This window comes from Siphateles boraxobius, unplaced genomic scaffold (assembly GCF_051911475.1).
Source record: "Siphateles boraxobius isolate OS27281-9 unplaced genomic scaffold, OSU_SipBor_1 8, whole genome shotgun sequence".
Taxonomy (NCBI): Eukaryota; Metazoa; Chordata; class Actinopteri; order Cypriniformes; family Leuciscidae; genus Siphateles; species Siphateles boraxobius.
In genome coordinates this window covers 34,085,904-34,106,903 of record NW_027509208.1, presented here as the reverse complement: position 1 = coordinate 34,106,903, position 21,000 = coordinate 34,085,904, and the positions used below count along the sequence as shown (strand labels likewise).

Sequence of the window (21,000 nt, the reverse complement as noted above, 5' to 3'; positions counted from 1 at the left end):
CGATATGTTATGCCATAAATTAATACTTGATTAACTAACTGTATTTTTCTATGTACATTTCCGAAATGCAATTTCTGTAAAGCTGCTTTGAGACAATGTGTATTGTGAAAAGCGCTATACAAATAAATTTGAATTGAATTGAATTGAATAGTAGGGAAAAGTGAATTAGGGTATAGGGGGTGATTTAGGCCACAGCCAATGTCTTATTGTAGGCATATTAGACTCCTGCAGGCAGGTGTGTTGGAGCTGAGCTCTGCAGGAACAGGTTCTGCTCTACAGCCTTTATTTGAAGAGGACAAACTCCTGGCTTTTGCAGGGTGTTTGCGATCCGATCATTAGTGAGGCCCGGCTTACAGTCAGCGTTCACGTTCATCATAAAGGTGTTCAGTGGTACTCCCTTAACTATGTAGATGTTTGTAGAAAGTCACTGTATGTGCAGCACTGAGAATGTTCTTCACTGGCTTTACTAGAGAAGCCATACATGCTCCTTTTTGGCATAGGCCTACTGGATGATATATTAAAATATATATTTTTTTAATTATCAGAAAATTAGTTGGATTTTAATCAAAGTATCACAATTAAGTGAACACAGCGATAAACAGAAAATACATTTGGTATACTTTAGTTTGAGCGCATGTCATTTTTGCCATTACAATGTCCTTTATTTAATCAAATTTAATCACAGTGTTCACTTTCAAAACAATCCAAAAAGGTGTTTCCTAGCAGGAATGACCCAGGTTCTCAAACAAGTAGGTCTTGATTGTGTGCATCATTGTGGAGTAGACCTATATTGTTTCTGAAATCTGCACCATTTCTAAAATGTATTCACAAGTTAGCAATACTAGAGCAGAAGTATTGTTAGCAGGTGTGCTAATGTGAGGTATTTTAGCTCATCCTTACTGAACGAGGGGTATTTTTAGTGTGTGTGTGTGTGTGTGTGTGTGTGTGTGTGTGTGTGTGTGTGTGTGTGTGTGTGTGTGTGTGTGTGTGTGTGTGTGTGTGTGTGTGTGTGTAATTAGTTAGCGTAGACCAGGCCTGTCGGTGGGCTTTATCCTCAACAGATTTACGGGAATGTTGCTAATCTCATTAAGAGCAGCCATGACAGATGCACAGATTCAGTGTTGTGCTACTACTAGCGTCCATCAAAGAATCGCTGGCCATTCATGTTGTTGGACTACTGTTGCCGGTGCTGTGGGACCTCTCTGATCAAACGCCACGGCCAGCTGCCGATCAACAGCAAGATCCAGGACACCTGGGTAAAGTTTGATCCACTGTAGCATAGTTCACTTCCTTCTAGTGCCACATCAGTCTATATGCATTACTTCTAGACCACTTTTAATGTAAGACTCAAGCTATTCTGTGACTGATTGATTGAAAAACAGGCACCATTTTATAGAGGAAATAATTCCGGCTTTATGAACAATGGAACATGTTTGATTAGACACTGCAAAAACAATAATACTGATAAAACTATGACTAACTCGTGTAGAAATATTTCCCAGCAGTCAAACAACTGTGTTGTGTGTTTATTGTCAGGCTGTTCTTCAAAACCTGCTGATGTGTATGGCGTGCTTCTACTCTGTGTACTATATTGTGGTCAGTCTCTGCATCGGCATTCTCAGGTGAGATTCTCCACACTAAGAGGCACCACTTCCTCTCTCTCTCTCTCTCTCTCTCTCTCTCTCTCTCTCTCTCTCTCTCTCTCTCTCTCTCTCTCTCTCTCTCTCTCTCTTGTTGATGCGTCTGACTTCCTGTATAGAGGAAAAAAACAGTCTACGTCAGTGGGTCTCAGCACTTTGTGATATTAGCCCCAGAGATTGTTTCATGTAAATCACTGCTGCTGTTCTTTATGCATTCACAAAATGGTCAGTTTTCCTATTCAACCCATGAATATTGTGTTATTAATTAGCTAGCATATTGTTGGGCCAGTGCTATGCGGTTCATGTTATATTTAAAACATTTAAAGGTTTGGACGTTTTTTGTTAGTTTGTGTCGGGTTACTATAATGTAACATTTGCACTCTTAGAATGAAAGGTTCCGTTGGGTTCTACAGTATATAGAACTCTAGGGTTCTTGACTCACTTCCTGCCAAAAAAGTTCTATATAAGGAGAAATGTCTTAAATGATTGCATAAAACTTTCATGTTTAATGGGTTATTTCAATTTTTTCTAGTGATAAAGTTTGTTTACAGGCTGTTTAATTTAAAAAAAGTTGCATATCACATGATGAGAACCCCTAAAAGGTATATGAAGTGACTGACGGGACCCTTTATGGTTCCATATAGAACATTTCCTTTTAAAAGTCCGGGGCCTCATTTATAAAATACATGCACGATCTTATTTGATCCTACATACCATGGATTTCATCCAACATCAAAAGTGAGGAACACATCAGGATTTATAATGGCAGAAACTGACGTGGAAATGTTCTTATGCGTCTGACAACTGAAGGGCATGCATGCCAATCTTTTGTGCTTATAAATAACAATAATAAAAAAAATCCATAAGGTTTGTAGCATATTTGTGGGTATTCTGTAGATTTATAAAGTGCGATGCATTTAGGGGGAAAAAATTGTGCATATGGACATTTAAAAAAAAAAACTCATAGGAACATTTTTTGATTCATCATTCCATGCTAAATTAGAATAGAGCAGGAACAGTTTTTTGATGCAAATTGGATTCTAATCTCTTAATCCATGTTGTGTTCAATGTTTTGCTTTTTTTTAGCTACAATAAACTTAATTACAGTAGCAAAAACTATTAGCATTATAACTTCACATTCTTGATCTGAACTAATGTTACAGAGATGTTACAGAAATAAATCAAGCTGTTTGTGTGTTTATTTGTTGTTGTTGTTTGTTTGTTTGTTGTAATCAGGGTCGAGGAGGTTGACAGCTTGTTAGCACCTTTCGACTACACGACTCAACCATCATGGCAAAGTCCAAAATATTTAGGTAGGCTGGGTTCAGATATACAGTGGATGTTGTGTAAAGTTTTAGTTGACTGAACACTGGCTCAAGACTTACACTTGCAGTCACACAAACTTTGCATTATGATCTGCAGTTGGCGGCTGTTTAACCCTCATCCTCTCCTTTCATTCTGTAACAAATCCTTCTCTCGCAGCTCAAAATGACCCGAAGCACTAACATTATACCTTTTTCTTTTTGTACAGATAGGAACAATAATTTTTATAATTATTGTTTATCTTATGTAAATTACTTGATTTTATCAATAAATAATATACTTAAGCACATTCCTCACATTTTTTTTAACTTAAATTTAAAATAACTTTTCAAAACATGCATAAACCAGCTCAGATCAGCTCAAAATATTTTACATTGGGTCAATTGTAGTGTCTTTGCCGACCTCTTGTGGAAAAAAATATATAAACATGATATTTCATGACTCTTGCCACTAGATGGCCTTATAGCTCTATGTGGAGCAAATGGCCTGTTCCGCTGGGTCCTAAAGCCAGTCCTTGAGTTATTTGGTTTATCCCTTCGGCATTCCACACAGACATTATTAGATAATTTTTGGTAAAGTTTTAGCATTTGTAGTTTTAATTTTGAGCCTTTTTTTAGGGTTTTCTTTGTATACTGAAGTATTCCTTGCATTCCATTCATTCCTAAGGTGGTCGAATTGACCCGCGAGGGAAGGTTTTGTTTCTCCATTAATTATTACAACCACTTCAACTCCTCAAATCAAGTAAAAATGTTTGTGTGTATTCGTGGTTCAAGTGTGACAAATGTCCTAAGGTTTTGGACCCCACAGATAAACACTCACCTTTTTTAAAGGGGTGGTGGATTATGATTTCACTTTTTTTAACTTTAGTTAGTGTGTACTGTTGCTGTTTGAGCATAAACAACATCTGCAAAGTTACGATGCTCAAAGCTCAAAGCAAAGTTAGATTTTTTTTACATAAATTGCATTATAAGGACTGCAGCAAACGGCTGTTAGGGACTACATTGAGCTTCTTCACGGGTTAGTGACATCACTATGTCACAGTGTCTGGTTGTGTTCCCTTGTTTATCACTAGAGGTCCTCGTTCTCACGGTGTCCTACACATTTGACTTCAATTCCCAGCATTCTGTCTGTCACTCATCAGTTCATTGCACTCAGCTGTTCCCCCTAATCATTGTTCCCAGCTGTTCTGTGTTAGTCTTGTTAGATATGTGTATATATTCCCTGTCTGTGTTAGTATGTGTACGGAGTCGTTGTTTTGCGTTACCACAATTCTTGTCTGTTTAGACCCGTTCTTGTTTTGGATTTCTTCTCTGGATATTTGACCTCTGCATGGATTACAACGATTTTGGATTGCCCTCTTAATAAATTACTGCACTTGGATTTTCCCTTGTCCTGTGTGTGTTCGTGACAGAACGACTCCGTCCTCAGAAATCCAGCGGTAATTTTCAGTTGTTGTTTTTTTGGAAGATCTCGTCCCCAGTCACCATGTGGATTCCACGTAGCGAGCTTGCTCCCGCAGAGAGAGAGAATTGCATCTCGTCACTAGAATATTTTCTAGATGCGTACAAAGGCATGAGGAGATCAGGGCAGTTGAGGCTTCACCACTGGTCTCATCAAGTGCTGGGACTTCGTCGATGGTTTCGTCCAGTTCAAAGGCGGCAGAAATCCGTCTGAAGGGACGGAGGAGGAGGGGAAGGAGACCTCTGTCCGCCCAGTCAGAGATTGTTCACTTCCTGTCTGCCCAGTCAGAGACTGTTCACGTCCCGTCTGCCCAGTCAGAGACTGTTCACGTCCCGTCTGCCCAGTCAGAGACTGTTCACGTCCCGTCTGCCCAGTCAGAGACTGTTCACGTTCCGTCTGCCCAGTAATAGACTGTTTCTTGTTCCGTCTGCTCAGTCAGAGACTGTTCACGTTCCGTCTGCCCAGTCAGAGATTGTTCACGTCCCGTCTGCCCAGTCAGAGACTGTTCACGTCCCGTCTGCCCAGTCAGAGACTGTTCACGTCCCGTCTGCCCAGTCAGAGACTGTTCACGTTCCGTCTGGCCAGTCAGAGACTGTTCACTTTCCATCTGCCTTCCTGGACCTGGACTACCTGGAGCGTCTGGCTCGGATCCTGCTGCTGTCTGCTGTTCCAGAGCCGGAACCAGTGTCTCCTGTTCCAGAGCCGGAACCAGTATCTGCTGTTCCAGAGCCGGAGGCAGAGCCACTGCCCGTTCCAGAGCCAGAGGCAGAGCCAGTGCCTGTTCCAGAGCCGGAGGCAGAGCCAGTGCCTGTTCCAGAGCCGGAGGCAGAGCCAGTGCCTGTTCCAGAGCCGGAGGCAGAGCCAGTGCCTGTTCCAGAGCCGGAGGCAGAGCCAGTGCCTGTTCCAGAGCCGGAGGCAGAGCCAGTGCCTGTTCCAGAGCCGGAGGCAGAGCCAGTGCCTGTTCCAGAGCCGGATGCATAGCCAGTGCCTGTTCCAGAGCCGTAGGCAGAGCCAGTGCCTGTTCCAGAGCCGGCGGCAGAGCCTTTGCCGGTTCCAGAGCCGGCGGCAGAGCCAGTGCCTGTTCCAGAGCCGGAGGCAGAGCCAATACCCGTTCCAGAGCCGGAGGCAGAGCCAGTGCCGTCTGCCTTCTTAGATCTGGACTATCTGGAGCGTCTGGCTCGGATCCTGGACATGCCCGTGTTTGCTGTTCCAGAGCCAGTGCCTGTTCCAGCGCCAGAGCCAGTGTTTGTTTCTGTGTTTGTGTCTGTTCTTGTGACTGTTATGTTTCTTGTGTCTGTTCCTGAGCCGGTGTCTGCTGGCTGCTCCAGGGCCGGAGCCAGTGTCTGCTGTTCCAGAGCCGGAGGCAGAGCCAGTGCCCGTTCATGAGCCGGAGGCAGAGCCATTGCCCGTTCCAGAGCCGGAGGCAGAGCCATTGCCCGTTCCAGAGCCGGAGGCAGAGCCAATGCCCGTTCCAGAGCCGGAGGCAGAGCCAATGCCTGTTCCAGAGCCGGAGGCAGAGCCAGTGCCTGTTCCAGAGCCGGAGGCAGAGCCAGTGCCTGTTCCAGAGCCGGAGGCAGAGCCAGTGCCTGTTCCAGAGCCGGAGGCAGAGCCAGTGCCTGTTCCAGAGCCGGAGGCAGAGCCAGTGCCTGTTCCAGAGCCGGAGGCAGAGCCAGTGCCTGTTCCAGAGCCGGAGGCAGAGCCAGTGCCTGTTCCAGAGCCGGAGGCAGAGCCAGTGCCTGTTCCAGAGCCGGAGACAGAGCCAGTGCCTGTTCCAGAGCCGGAGGCAGAACCAGTGCCTGTTCCAGAGCTGGAGCCAATGTCTGTTCCAGAGCCAGTGCCTGTTCCAGCGCCAGAGCCAGTGTTTGTTTCTGTGTTTGTGTCTGTTCTTGTGACTGTTACGTTTCTTACGTTCCGCTCTACCTGGGCCGGTGTCCGCTGTACCTGAGCCGGTGTCCGCTGTTCCTGAGCCGGTGTCCGCTGTTCCTGAGCCGGTGTCCGCTGTTCCTGAGCCTAAGTCAACGCCGTGGCTGCCCGAGGGATCTTCACCCGCCGTGGCTGCCCGAGGGATCTTCACCCGCCCTGGCCGTCCGAGGGGTCTTCACCCGCCCTGGCCGTCCGAGGGGTCTTCACCGCCCTGGCCGCCCGAGGGGTCTCTGTTTTTCCCTGGTCTCCGGTTATGCCCTCACCCCTTGTTCCTGTCTCCCTTCACGGACCTGGCCCACCATCCCGCCCCCTGATCCTCCACAGTTCCACCTCCCTCCTGAACTCTTGTGTCGTGTTTTAGTGTTGTCGTGGAGCGTCTGGTAGCCGCTCCGTACAGGGGGGGTTATGTCACAGTGTCTGGTTGTGTTCCCTTGTTTATCATTAGAGGTCCTCGTTCTCACGGTGTCCTTCACATTTGACTTCAATTCCCAGCATTCTGTCTATCACTCATCCGTTCATTGGACTCAGCTGTTCCCCCTAATCATTGTTCCCAGCGGTTCTGTGTTAGTCTTGTTAGATATGTGTATATATTCCCTGTCTGTGTTAGTATGTGTACGGAGTCGTTGTTTTGCGTTACCACACTTCTTGTCTGTTTAGAACCGTTCTTGTTTTGGATTGCTTCTCTGGATATTTGACCTCTACATGGATTACAACGATTTTGGATTGCCCTCTTAATAAATTACTGCACTTGGATTTTCCCTCATCCTGTGTGTGTTCGTGACACACTAACCTAAAATGTACATAAACCCCGCCACTGGGAACGCGATTTACAGTATAGATTGTCATGACAAAATATGCTAATCAATGACTAGAAGATAGTTAACTTCACATCAGCTACACAAATTCATCAACTAACCATTCAGAAACGTCCTGTTGCTTCTACATGTTGTCACTTCTTCCTGAGTCTCTCCATCATTGTCCGACTCTGGTTTGAACACAAAAGGCTAAAAGTTTTAGAAATGTTCAGTGCGTGTCTGTGTGAGGTAACCGGAGCTGCTATGCTAACACAACACAACACAACACAACACAACACACACACACACACACAGACAAGCTCTTGAAACTCCGCCCTCTGTGCCGGGAGCACCAGCTCATTTGCATATAAAGGGACACACACACAAACGGCGCGTTTCTGCTCACCCACAGAAAGTGACAATTTTAACATGCTATAAAAATATATTTGGGGTATTTTGAGCTAAAACTTCGCAAACACACTGTGGGGACATCAGAGACTTATTTTACATATTTTGAAAGGGGCATTATAGGACCCCTTTAAATGTTTTTTAAAAATTAGTTTCAGATCAAAAAAGGGAAGGCAGATGCTGAGAGTCCTACACATTATGTTGATGTATATTTACAATACATGACACGACACGATTCAGTGATGGTAACAATTAACAATAGCTGAAATTAACACTTATTTTACACATAAATTGGCTCTTGGTAAATTTTGAAACTGAAGAAGTGCTGATCTCAAATGGCTTAAGGATCAATCAGTGCACTGATTAGAAAAGTTATGATGTTTTGTGCATAATAAAATGTGCATTTGCATTGGCAGGTGTCGTTCAGACATGTATGTTTGTTTGTTGTGCAGTGAGTGTGATCTCCACAGAGGTGACGTACGTTCTGGGCGGTCTGATATTCGCGTGGATCGTGGAGGAATGTGTGTGGGACTACGCCATCACTGTCACACTGCTCCACGTTGGACTGACCGTAGCCGGTGAGAGCATCTAAACACACATTGAAGACTTGAGATTAAGCATATTTGGTCAAATCAATTTGACAAGTTAACCTGAATGCCTGATATTATGGGTTCAAAACAAGCCAAGCAGTAAAATGCTGTCAACAACCACAGAAAAATAATTTAATTTAGTCTCTCAGTGTAACGAGAATCTGCTGATGGTGATTTGAGGATGTGAACACATGTGAAGTTTTATTCTAAAATGATAAACATGATACAAAACAAACAAAACAAAAACTGAACTTGATATGAGCATAACTTGATTAATAACTAGTGGTCGACAAATATTGCAGATCCCAATATCTTGTGTGGCTGATGGTCGATATACAGGTGCTGGTTATATAATTAGAATATCATCAAAAAGTTGATTTATTTAAGTAATTCCATTCAAAAAGTGAAATTTGGATATTATATTCATTCATTACACACAGACTGATATATTTCAAGTGTTCATTACTTTTAATTTTGATGATTATAACTGACAACTAATGAAAACCCCAAAATCAGTATCTTAGACACCTGGTGCCACACTCTAATCAGCTAATTAACTCAAAACACCTGCAAAGACCTTTAAATGGTCTCTCAGTCGAGTTCTGTAGGTTACACAATCATGGGGAAGACTGCTGACTTGACAGCTGTCCAAAAGACGACCATTGACATCTTGCACAAGGAGGGCAAGACACAAAAGGTCATTGCTAAAGAGGCTGGCTGTTCACAGAGCTTTGTGTCCAAGCACATTAATAGAGAGGCGAATGGAAGGAAAAGATGTGGTAGAAAAAAAGTGTACAAGCAATAGGGATAACCGCACCCTGGAGAGGATTGTGAAACAAACCCCATTCAAAAATGTGGGGGAGATTCACAAAGAGTGGACTGCAGCTGGAGTCCTTCAAGAACCACCACGCACAGACGTATGCAAGAAATGGGTTTCAGCTGTCGCATTCCTTGTGTCAAGCCACTCTTGAACAAGACACAGTGTCAGAAGCATGATGGTCAGTGATGGTTTGGGGTGCCATGTCATCTGCTGGCGTTGTTCCACTGTGTTTTCTGAGGTCCAAGGTCAACGCAGCCGTCTACCAGGAAGTTTTAGAGCCCTTCATGCTTCCTGCTGCTGACCAACTTTATGGAGATGCAGATTTCATTTTCCAACAGGACTTGGCACCTGCACACAGTGCCAAAGCTACCAGTACCTGGTTTAAGGACCATGGCCTGACCTTAACCCTATAGAAAATCTATGGGGTATTGTGAAGAGGAAGATGCGATACGCCAGACCCAACAATGCAGAAGAGCTGCACCCATAACACCTGAGCAGTGCCACAGACTGATCGACTCCATGCCACGCCGCATTGCTGCAGTAATTCAGGCAAAAGGAGCCCAAACTAAGTGTTGAGTGCTGTACATGCTCATACTTTTCATGTTCATACTTTTCAGTTGGCCAACATTTCTAAAAATCCTTTTTTTGTATTGGTCTTAAGTAATATTCTAATTTTCGGAGAAACTGAATTTGGGATTTTCATTAGTTGTCAGTTTTAATCATCACAATTAAATGAAATAAACATTTGAAATATATCACTCTGTGTGTAATGAATGAATATAATATCCAAATTTCACGTTTTGAATGGAATTACTGAAATAAATCAACTTTTTGATGATATTCTAATTATATGACCAGCACCTGTATATATAATTTATATTTATAATTATATTTATTTTACTTAATAATTAATAAGTTCGAAATAAATAGTTTGACAATTAATTAATAAATAAATCTGTTTGTAGAACGTTCACAGATGGAAATGACGAAGAATCAGAGTGGCGAGCACGTTCACAAAATAAACAGTCAAAACACAATCAGTACAACATGAATCTCTCTCTCCCTGTACCAGGTCTGCGGGGAGCTTATATCCCGTCTCTCTACCAATCACTGGAATTAAAAACAGGTGTTAGTTATCATCATCAATGTCTTCGCATTATCAATCCCCCCCAAAGTTATAAGAGTGTAAGAGTGGGCCACCGCATAGGGGAGCCTTTACCTTGGTTAGGGCCTATTGGCACAGCTCCATCCACTGGAGCGAATCTGGTGCTTCCTTTTTAGTGAGATCTGTCAGTGGGCTGGTGAGCTCAGAATGATTAGGAATAAACCTACTATAATATCCCGCCAGCCCCAGGAACTGTCTCACCTTCTTTCTGGTCTTGGGACTTGGGCAGGCTGCAATCGCAGCAGTCTTATCAATTTGGGGACGCAACTGTCCATGTCCCAAGTGGACGCCAATTTACCATACCTCCACACACCCAGTTGCACACTTCCACAGGTTCGCAGTGAGTCCAGCCACCCTCATTAATCTCAGGACAGTACACAGATGTTCCAGATGCCGCTGTCAAATATATTACTGTATATAATGATGTCATCGAGGTAGGCAGCAGTATACACAGAATAGGGTCGGAGGATCCATGAGACAGTGAATGGTGGCGGGAGCCCCGAAAAACCCTATAAGAAGAGTGATAAATTGGTGTAATCCAAACAGCGTTGTGAAGGCTGTTTTTTCGTTGGATAATGGCAATAAGGGGATCTGCCAAAACCGTTTTGTTAAATGCAGTGTGAGTAAAAGCGAGCCGAGCCGAACCTAACCGATCAAGCAGCTTGTCAACTCGGGCATTGGATAACCATTTAATTTCAATGCTGCATTCACCCTTTTATAATCAATAATTTTGGGTACCAAAATTATTGGGCTCGTCCAGTGGATGTCAATGACATGCTGAGTGTCACTACCGCTGTTTGAAGTTTCCTCCCAAGCCTCTCTAATGATGTCAAGCACCCCACAGGGCTGACGGGTATGGAAGCTAGTTTCCTCCACAGATTAAAAAATAAAAAGGTAATTGCGACTTTTTGTCTCACAATTCTGACTTTTTATCTCAGAATTGCATGATATAAAGTCGCAACAGAGCTTTCCGTTTTGGGTACCAAAATTATTGGGCTCGTCCAGTCACTATGAGATTCTTCTTCTAGAATGGCCTTTAAATCATTCTCGATATGGTGCTGTAGGAGGTCCATGCGTCCGGGCAGGGGTCAAAACATACCTGCAAAATCTGCTTGCAGCTTGGCTATATCAGTGAGCTGCAGTGGCGAGAGTTGATCTTCCTCCGGGACCAGAGCGAGCACATTGGTTTTGAAGCTGCTTCTGGTCCGAGATCTTCCTCTGCCAAAACGGCCACTGCTATCTCAACCGACGTCACCTCATTCCAGCGTTTTAAAAGATTGAGATGATAAATTTGACATGAATCAACCCTGTCCATTCGTCTTACCTCATAATCGAGATCCCCAACTCGCCGTGTAACCACAAAAGGTCCCTGCCACTTTATGAGAAACTTTATGAGAATTAGATGTTGGAAGTAATACGGAAGTACGGAAGTAATATGCACCTTATCTCCAGGTGTAAATTGAGGCTCTCGCCCTTTTGTACAGCCGAATTTGTCTGTCCTGTGCCTGGAACAAATTCTCCATAGAGAGCCGCCCCAACTTGTGGAGTTTTGCTCGGATGTCCATGACATACTGAGTGTCACTACGGCTGTTTGAAGTTTCCTCTCAAGCCTCTCTAATGATGTCAAGCACCCCACAGGGCTGACGGGTATGGAAGCTTGTTTCCTTCACAGATTAAAAAATAAAAAGGTAATTGCGAGTTTTTGTCTCACAATTCTGACTTTTTATCTCAGAATTGCATGATATAAAGTCGCAATTGTGAGTTAAAGTCAGAATTGTGAGATATAAACTTGCAATTCTTAGGGAAAAAGTCTGGCTTTTTTCCCTTAGAATTGAACTTTATAACTTGTAATTGCCAGTTTATATCTCAGAATTCTGAGAATAGATGTCAGAATTTCGAGATATAAACTTTCAATTGTGAGAAAAATCTCACACAATTCTGACTTTATAACACGCAATTCTGCCTTTATAACCCGCAATTGTGAGTTTATATCTCGCAATTCTGACTTTATAACACGCAATTGCGACTTTATATCATGCAATTCTGACTTTATAACTCGCAATTGTGAGATAAAAAGTCGCAATTATCTTTTAAAATTTTTTATTCTGTGACGGAAAAAAGCTTCCATAGACGACCATAGAGAAGCTTGAATGGGGAAAACCCAGTGGAGGCTTGTGGATCCTCCTTCACCATGAACAACAGGGGCTCGAGTTTACCTCTTCTATTATGAACTTCCACCAAGCCATCTGTTTGTGGTTGATAGGCGCTGGTGCATATAGATTTAATGCCCAAAAGTTTATAGAATTCGCTTAATGTACGTGACAAACGCCATGCCCTGATCAGAGAGAGAATTCCCCTCTAACCCGATGCTCACGGCGGCCCAAGTAAGCCAAAACAGTCCAAACAAGTCATCTGCTTCTGAAGTTCTAAGCCTGCCCTCCATTCTTCGCGAGTCCTGAATGAGGAATTAAACTCACCCTCAGATGAGTCGCCTAACTCATCCGCAAACTCAACCGGAAGTAACGAACACGCTGAGGAATGGGAGGCCTGACGAGATTCACCCGGCAGGAAACACTTCCATTGAAACCCTCAGATCGCACTCAGTGCTTGCCACGCTAGCTTTGTGCCCATCAGCTGCAGAGGGGCCTGGGGCGCAGAGCAACCAACGAGTCTCATTTTGTAAAAGTACGACCACAACATACCCATGGCCATACTCATGCAATGAGAGCATGTGCCAGTCACGAGTGCTCAGTGTGATCACGGCCCAAACAGTTGAGGCAGATATTGTGGCCGTCCAAGTAAAGGTCTGAACGGGACTGTTTTTTTCGTCCCTCTCCCGCTAGATTCTATTCCACACGCAACCGCTCCTGCTTAAAATTCACTCCGTGTTTACCCGCTATCTGCTTACAATGATTTTTTACCAACCCGACCGATCCTGCTAAATTTATATCTCGTTTCCAGAATCTCACATTTAAATTTCCCCTACTGAAAGAGAGAGATTTGGTATAACAAATATAAAATGTAGTGTCGAGCAGGATGAGGCCGAGGGACGTGAGAGAACGGCGCGAGGCCGGTGGCGTGAGTGTTAACGAATGACACCTGTGAGACGCACCCGTCTCGCATCTCTCACGGAGGAGCGGAAGCATAGAGGAGCGACGACTGTGAAGATCGAGAGAGGACAAGCCTGTGTTTATGTTGTGTTTGGTTTTTGTTTTGGGTAGCTAGCAGTCGCCCACGAGGGGCTGTTGGCTGTTCCTTTTGTTTGTGTATTTCTTTTATTTTTGAAAATTGAAATCTTTGAATGTTCGCCGGTTCCCGCCTCCTTCTTCCCTGAATCTTAAACCTCGTTACAGTAGTCTATACAAAAATGGTTGCTATTTGTTATTTTTATTCATCTTTTCAAGATACAAAATTCTTTTAACATTTTACTGTCAAGGGAGAAGAAAAAATGTCACAGAGAAAAAATATAAGCAAAATATGAATGAACAAAAATCATTGGCTTATAGGCCTATGAGAGATATAACTATTACGAAATGAAATCACTTTTTTAACAGAACTATTTATCATTCATGCAAGAAAAGAATGTCATGACGACCATTTCAGCGTCTCTCGTCCAAAAACTGACCAAAGGCTGAATGCTCTCTTTTAAGATGCAGTCGTGACTTGGATGCAAAGGAAATAATTTGCCAGGTTGCTCAGAGCAGAATTTTTTACAGCCAACACAAAATGTCACAGAGAAAAGTAAATTAAAAAGGATATCTGTCACTCAAAATTATAAGCAATATAAGAAACGTAAACAGTTGGCTTACTTGCTCGCTCTGAAGGTGCACTCGTGACTCGTGGCCGGGATGCAAAGGACATATCTCGCCAGGTTGCTTAGGGCAGGGAACTGGGAACTATGAGAATGCCACCATTGTAGAACGTTTGTTCATTTGATAGTTCAAGCTTCAGGTTCCTATACTCCTGAATCTGGATATCCAATGATCTTGTTTCCCACGATTCTTCAGTATCGTCCTCCCAATCTGCAAATTTATGGAGAACGGCAGGCCTTTTGGCAGGTGTCGGCTCAACATCTTCACTATCTGTATCAAACTTTAAATCTGCAATCATCTCCTTGTCTTCCTGTATCAGATCCTGTCATCCTTTTTCATCCATAATTTTCAAACCTCGCAGATTTGGTGTCAGAAAGGTTACTATTCGATAAAGCATGTGAACAGATTGTGGCAGTGCTGTCTGTTGACAGTAATTCCTTTAGCCGTGTCACACAGACAGTTGCGATTTCAGTGAGCAGACAGAGGGTCCTTTGTGGCTACCTTGCAGTGTTCAATTAATCTCACAGACCACGGAAGAACCAGAGAGGCACTTGGAGTTGTGTTGTCATTTTCCAAGTCATCAGTTGCCTTCTTGAAGGGTTTAAGGAACAATACGACTTCACAACTCCACAAATCACAACTTCAGTGTGTTGGTGCTGATGCGTCCGATCTTGTCATAATTATTGCTCTCGGCCAGCACAGATACGATGTCTTCGTACTGTTCCAAAACAGAATTCAGAATGGTAAAATTGTGGTTCCACCGTGTCAGACTTTCAGTGACTTTTTCAGCTTGCCCTGCTGAATATTTGAAATATGTGACCAACTTTTTAACATCAGTTAGGAGCCCAGCGATCTCTGGTAATATTTCCATCACGACAGGAGCATACGCACTGGACAGGGTCATGTTTAGTATGTACTGTATGCTGTGCAGTTTAGTCTTGTGTATCCTCGTAAGGCGCTGATCATGTTGGCATGATCTGTGACAAAAATTTACTGCCCATTTCTCTCGCATCAATGCCAAATACTCTGAGATTCTGCAGTAGGTGCCTTTGAATGTTTACACCCATCTTTGAGGTGCTTGGGTCGAAAGGGGCAGCAAAAAGCACTCTTGAATGTAGCTCAGATTGGTCTTTAATGTAATGAATAGTTGCCGAAAAAAATGACGTTTTGCGATATGTTTCTGTCCATATGTCTGTTGTAATTGCGCATCCAAACTTGGATATTATTGCAGTGATTTCGTCAAGAACATTTTTACGTAGACTCTGAGCCCTCGTGTCAACGTGTCTTGATACTGTTGTTGGGTGTGGTAAAATCTCCCTGACATCGAATTTTCCTATTTTTGCTGCAGTGTTGACCAAATGTTGGGCTAGCTGATTAAACCATTTTACAGACTGTGGCGAACAGGACGGCCGAGGAACGTGAGAGAACGGCGCGAGGCCGGTGGTGCGATTGCTAATGAGCAGCACCTGTGAAGCACACCGGTCTCGCATCTCTCACGGAGGAGTGGAAGCATAAAGGGGGGAGCGACGACGTTGATGATCGAGAGAGAAACAGGTCTGTGATTTAGTTGTGTTTGGTTTTTGTGTTTTATTTTAGCCAGCAGTCGTCCGCGAGGGGCTGCTGGCAGTTATGTTTATTTTCGGTAGCCAGCAGTCGTCCGCGAGGGGCTGCTGGCGGTATTTTGGTTTGTTTGTTTTATTTTAAATAAAGTAGATTTTGATTGTTCGCCGGTTCCCGCCTCCTTCTTCCCTGAACATTTCACACTGGTGCCGAAACCTGGGAAGAGGGAGGAACGCGCTGTCAGAGAGTCCTCGCTGCTGTGGGGAATCCGCGGTGCCATCGAGCATGGTGCGCGAGTCGCCGCCGCTCGCCGTGGGCCGGAGCCTGCTGCCATCCGCCAGAAGGGGAGGAGCAGGGAGCGGGGAACTCGCGGCCATGGACGCTCGAGGCGGTGCGTTGGAGTGAGTTGCCGGGGGGACGGTCGAGCTCGCTGCCGGTCGCCTGGGAGTTGGAGTGGCGGCTGACGTCCGGGAGGGAGCGGGGGAGTCGCCGCCGCTCGCCGTGGGCCGGAGCCTGCTGCCGTCCACCAGTGAAGGGGAGGAGCAGGGAGCGGGGGATTCCTGCCGACTGCCCTAGGAACCCAAGGAGCCGTCGCCGTCCACCGGGCGGCGGAGGAGCGTCGAGCCGTCCACCGAGGGCTACCCAGCGTCACCGCCAGGCACCGCGGAGGAGATCGCCCAGCTGGTGGGGGACCAGATGGCAGCGCGTTGTGGGAACCGGACCAAATTTTTTTTTTTTTCCTCTCTCCCCTCTCTCGATCTGTCGCTCCTCATGCTTCCGTCTCCATTTCCCTCGGCTTGTCGGTCCATACCCCCCAGGGATCGCCGCCGCCGGGGGGGGGGAGTAGGCACAGGCTCGTGGGTACCCCCCGGCCTGTGAGGGGCGATGGGGGTATGTGGCGAACAGGACGGCCGAGGGACGTGAGAGAACGGCGCGAGGCCGGTGGTGCGATTGCTAATGAGCAGCACCTGTGAAGCACACCGGTCTCGCATCTCTCACGGAGGAGCGGAAGCATAAAGGGGGGAGCGACGACGTTGATGATCGAGATAGGAACAGGCCTGTGTTTTAGTTGTGTTTGGTTTTTGTGTTTTATTTTAGCCAGCAGTCGTCCGCGAGGGGCTGCTGGCAGTTATGTTTATTTGCGGTAGCCAGCAGTCGTCCGCGAGGGGCTGCTGGCGGTATTTTGGTTTGTTTGTTTTATTTTAAATAAAGTAGATTTTGATTGTTCGCCGGTTCCCGCCTCCTTCTTCCCTGAACTTTGTTACACAGACACTGTATCATATGGTCGTATGTCTTGGCAAACAAATTCAACACATTTTTCTGTGGTCTCTTTTTTTAACAGCTCTGGCACCGGCTTGGACTTTGAAAATGTCAGTTTAGTTTGTCCCTTTATGATAAGGCATGAGTGCCGCCTTAAACCTGAGGTCCCAGTCTTGTGGCTGCTGAGCGGGAAAACTTTTAGACATTTATGAAATCGTGCAAAGGGCAATTTTTTTCCATCTGTGTCAATGACATATGAAAAAGACTCCCATACATCAGACTTGCCTGATGTGTGCTTATTAGCACAAAACTGACCATTTTCCAAAACAATTTGAACGTCCTTCAACGTCAGTGTATCCACGCTTTGCTCTGTCATCCTTATTTTACCGTGTCACTCATCGACAACCTGCCAGCTCTGTCTGAGGGCTGTATTATGCATGTGCTCTGCACACAGACGCATGCAAATAAAACTTATCTCGCAGAAAGCATTGGTCATGCATAGTCCTCAGAGCCGGGTGTACAGGTGGTCGATTAGAATGAGTAAAGCGCAGATACGCTGTAGTCAAAGGATGTCGGGAGGAGACGGACTATTGTCAGACCTAAGGTGAACACAAGTGTGTCAGATTACTCTTTCCTTTTTTAATTGCAGGGCACCAGCCAGGAGTATCACCTTGACAGTATAGAACAATCAAATATTTTTGAACAAATAAAGATTATGTAAATTGAAGGGAGTTTGTCAGCTGAACAATCTGAAGGATTTTTGAGACATTGGATAAATTGTAGAGCCTCTTACTGTATTATAAGCACAAGGAAAACACAAGTATAATTAAATAAATGTTATTAATATAACGATAAATAAGATTGATCAGCAGAACTACTAAAAGAATACCATGAATGTTAAAGGAATAAAGTGCATAAGATATACAAATAAAATACAAGTAAATAAGTTTGGTGTGCTGCTATGGCAGAGTTAATAAATTAAATGTTTTTTTTAAATTAACTAGCATCAGCTATATAACATCTTATGTAAATTAGAAAATCATATTATGATAATATAGTCTACAACAATGCCAAGGTCTCTGGAAAGAGGTTTGGTTAAATGATATTTGGATACGTGGTCGGGTGAGCCGTGAGCAGTCCCATGATGGTGACGTCTTTAAATGGTTGAGTGTTATTTGAGCTGTTAAGTGTCTAAATTGTCTGTTTAGTGCTGTTCTGTGTGGATGAACGTCTGCTAATGCATTATCCATGTCATTCACATGAATGGATTTGTCTCCATGTAAACACGGTCACGACCAGTTTTGGGGAAAGATACTTTCAAAAGGAATGGATTACTATATTGCGTTACTTCCTAAAAAAGGTAACTAATTATTGTTTTTGTTTTTTAGTAAGAAAAATAAAACAAAAGTTCTATTTTTGGCAAATGTAAAGGCCCTTTCACACCAAAAGTGAAATGAATAAGCCTCAGGCTGAAAGAAATGCAAATTCAAGCCTATACAGTAGAGGGTGCCGCTCAAACAAACCTCAGCTGTGCTGCTGTTCTGGACCGAAGAAGAAGAAAGTTCAACAGGCTTACTTCAGAAATAATTTTTTTTTTTTAAAAGAAACACAAATGGGATGTTTATCTTAAGTGATTTTTGCTTACTAGTATGGTGAATTGGATAATCAAAGGCCAGCAACGAGAGACACGCTAGTTAATAAAGTGAGATTAAATACAAACAAATTAACTTTAGAAGTAATGTGTTTACTAGTAACTTTAGTTCTTGAAAAGTGATCTCATTATGTAACTTTCGCTACTTGTAATGTGTTACACCCAACACTGGTCACGATTGTAATTAACACAAGCTGATGCGTTTGCTGCAAATACTAAATTCAGCTGATCTGGGGTTCAGGTGCATCGACCTCCAAGAAATAAGTCAAGTAAACAAAGAAGTAAAAAGCTAGCAACTGTCACCATTTTCTCCTTTAGTGCCTTTGACCTTAAAATGTTGATAAAAATGTCGATTTTTGTGTGAACATCCTAATATATGAGCTAAATCCTGATGTGTCTGAGTCAGTGCTGCATTCATCTGAGTACATGATGAGATTGAGACTCTGAATAACATTTATTAGTGGAAAAACATCTTCACCCACACAACACACTGTCAGCCTGAGACGGCTGTAAACTCTTTTCACTGTATATGCAGTGAGAGACCTGTACTGTGGTGCTTGAATGAATTAGATAAGTGAATACACTCTTAATTATGTCTTTTTCTTTTAATCTGTGACTGGAGTTCTGGAAAATGACGATGTTTAGTGAAGAAGTATGTTTACCAAGGCAGATACAATGAAGTGTGACCCAGGCCTGTAGCTATTTAATTTCTGTAATAAATATTTCTATACTGTCAGAGTAATCGAGCTTGAAGTATTAGCTTCATGTTGTGAGTCTGCAGTCTACACACCTCACTAAAGCACACTTACTGACACACTAAAGAACAAAGACACTGTATTCACATATGCATAAACCAACCAAATGAAATACATGAACGTGTCCTGTGTGAACGGCGTGAGGTCCATCTTGGACTGATTGAGTCGATTACTGTGGTGTTAAGGTGGTCAGTGACCAGGCAAAAAATATAAGGACTTCTACAGACATTTTTCTACTCAATGCTTTATTTGTATGGCATAATAATGTTGGCAGATCTCTTTGAATTATCTTTATTTGAGAGCTTTTTCAGCAAACATTGATCTACAGTATTTGCCAAAGATGATGTCCGGAGGGAATATTTGCTTTTAAGCACCCTACAAGTTTGATTAAACCATCAAAATATGAGGAAAATAATTAATATTTTTTAAAATATTACAAAATTATTTTGCAAGCTACAGGTTTTATTTTACTATGCAAAGAAAAACAAAAAACTGACGTATATCAGTAGTCATTAAACTTAATCAGTTATTAATATTTGGTTGGCTCTCTGTTTTTGCATGCTCAAAATTTCTTTGTATGACTGTCTGGCCAAAAAGTATGTCTGCACAATTGTTTCATTGCGTTATTATCACAAATAAAACAACCAACTCCAAGCACAACTAAGCTATATTATTACAAAATGATGTCAATTTTCTAGGCCCAACATCACTTTTCTCAACTTCTGTCAATCGTTTCAGAACTTTTGCACATTTGATCTAAAAATTTCCACCAATGTCACTGAAAACAAAGTGATTTTAGAGAAAAAAAGATAAAAAATAACAGCATAGGTGTCCACACCCCTTTATAATCGCATTCGTGCCTGTGTTCAGGATTAACTATCATCAGTACAACTAAATCAACATCATATTTTGATATGATTTATCTTTGTTTCATTTTTTACATCATTACATTTTTATATCCACTATAAATGTATATTTGAAAGTTAATTGTCTACCTGTTTTGTCTGTCATTTTTGTTTCAGTTATGGCTGATTTTCCCTCAACAGAGCACTGGTGGATTGCCCTCGGTAACTTCTGTTTTTTAAAGTGAAATCAGGCCGCTCTTCTTGTGCGTAATGTAATGATAACTGTACGTCTGTCTTCTCTCCTTTAGGCTCTGGGTTACTGATGATGATTTTTGGAGGGCAACTCCTGGCTTACCGACTCTTCAGAAATAATTTTGTACATCCTGCAGATCTTCAGAATTTCTGACACACTGAGGAAAATGTACAAGGATCGATATTTTCAGTTTTGTAATGTTTTAACTTTTTTACATCATTGTGTAGTTTGAAATGGTTTTGTTATTCCTACTCAATATTTTGCATTATGGATTTGTTTTGAAACTGCTTATGCTGATAAAATAATTCCAGTAAACCATGTTGTTTTGGTGGCCTTTCTAACATTTTGTGGTGAAATCTTTTCTTCACAAAATCCCACCATTATCCAATGGATTTGATTTTAACTCCTATGCTTGTAATTTGATTGTGCCTGTGCTTACATGCACATTTATATAAGAACATTTTTGGGGATGTTTTACTGACATCCACCCCTATTAAAAAATAGAGTGTTAGTAAAACTGTGACACTCAGAAAGTGACATCATGTGAGCCCTTTCTTCATGGTAGGAAGACAAGAAGTAAATAATCTCATAATATTTTTTTTCTCACTTTTTTATTTATTACTATTATTTTTTTAGAGCTATAGAGGTTCTTTTTAATTGTTAGTTCAAATTAACTAATGTTTAAAAATTGAAAAATTGTAAAATGTGACCCTGTGAAGGTATATAACTGAAATATTTAT

At 42.9% G+C, this 21,000-nt stretch overlaps 1 protein-coding gene across 2 annotated transcripts; it reads left to right on the top strand.

Annotated features, from left to right (window-relative positions):
• Positions 1-1,102: 1,102 nt before the first annotated feature.
• On the top strand, positions 1,103-20,480 carry tmem244 (transmembrane protein 244). Of its 2 annotated transcripts, XM_077220000.1 has the most exons (6): positions 1,103-1,256; positions 1,537-1,622; positions 2,877-2,953; positions 8,002-8,127; positions 20,185-20,229; positions 20,316-20,480. In XM_077220000.1, the coding sequence occupies exons 1-6, from the start codon at positions 1,164-1,166 to the stop codon at positions 20,411-20,413; spliced, it is 525 nt and encodes a 174-aa protein (XP_077076115.1). In that variant the 5' UTR covers positions 1,103-1,163; the 3' UTR covers positions 20,414-20,480. The 2 variants fall into 2 exon arrangements, with proteins under 2 accessions (XP_077076115.1, XP_077076116.1); XM_077220001.1 differs by lacking the exon at positions 20,185-20,229.
• Positions 20,481-21,000: the final 520 nt, after the last annotated feature.